General features: G+C 44.1%; 1 protein-coding gene across 1 annotated transcript; it reads left to right on the top strand.

Annotated features, from left to right (window-relative positions):
* On the top strand, window positions 1-985 carry PVX_240290 (vivapain-1; the record flags this gene model as incomplete). Its single annotated transcript, XM_001612308.1, has 1 exon — window positions 1-985. The coding sequence occupies exon 1, from the start codon at window positions 44-46 to the stop codon at window positions 983-985; it is 942 nt and encodes a 313-aa protein (XP_001612358.1). The 5' UTR covers window positions 1-43.

Below are 985 nucleotides of genomic sequence, written 5' to 3'. Positions count from 1 at the left end.
CCCGGATCACCTGAAGAAGAAATATGTAGTGCCGTTCAGTTCCATGAATAACGGAAAGGGCAAAAATGTAGTGACTAGCAGCAGCGGCGCTAACCTTCTTGCCGACGTGCCAGAAATTTTAGACTATAGAGAAAAAGGAATTGTGCATGAACCCAAGGACCAAGGGCTATGCGGCTCGTGCTGGGCCTTTGCCAGTGTAGGAAATGTTGAATGCATGTACGCCAAGGAGCATAACAAGACCATTTTAACTTTGAGTGAGCAAGAAGTTGTAGATTGTTCTAAGCTAAATTTCGGATGTGATGGAGGACACCCATTTTATTCTTTCATTTATGCCATCGAAAATGGAATTTGCATGGGGGACGACTATAAATATAAAGCGATGGATAATTTATTTTGCCTAAACTATAGATGTAAGAATAAAGTTACTCTCTCCTCTGTTGGTGGGGTGAAAGAAAACGAATTGATACGTGCTCTAAATGAAGTAGGTCCTGTGTCCGTCAATGTCGGGGTAACGGACGATTTCTCCTTTTACGGCGGAGGAATATTCAATGGCACTTGCACAGAAGAATTAAACCACTCCGTTCTTCTTGTTGGCTATGGCCAAGTGCAGAGCAGCAAAATATTTCAAGAAAAGAACGCTTATGATGATGCCTCTGGAGTTACGAAGAAGGGAGCGCTATCATACCCATCAAAGGCCGATGATGGTATTCAGTACTATTGGATTATTAAAAATTCGTGGAGCAAATTTTGGGGAGAAAACGGATTTATGAGAATTAGTCGAAATAAGGAGGGAGATAACGTGTTTTGCGGAATCGGTGTCGAAGTTTTCTACCCCATTTTGAAGGGTCAAGACAATTCTGCAGATATCCAGCACAGTGGCGGCCGCTCGAGTCTAGAGGGCCCGCGGTTCGAAGGTAAGCCTATCCCTAACCCTCTCCTCGGTCTCGATTCTACGCGTACCGGTCATCATCACCATCACCATTGA

Source organism: Plasmodium vivax, genomic scaffold (genome assembly GCF_000002415.2).
Source record: "Plasmodium vivax scf_7108 genomic scaffold, whole genome shotgun sequence".
Taxonomy (NCBI): Eukaryota; Apicomplexa; class Aconoidasida; order Haemosporida; family Plasmodiidae; genus Plasmodium; species Plasmodium vivax.
Note: the sequence above shows the minus strand (reverse complement) of the source record. Positions and strands in the feature narration are given on the sequence as shown.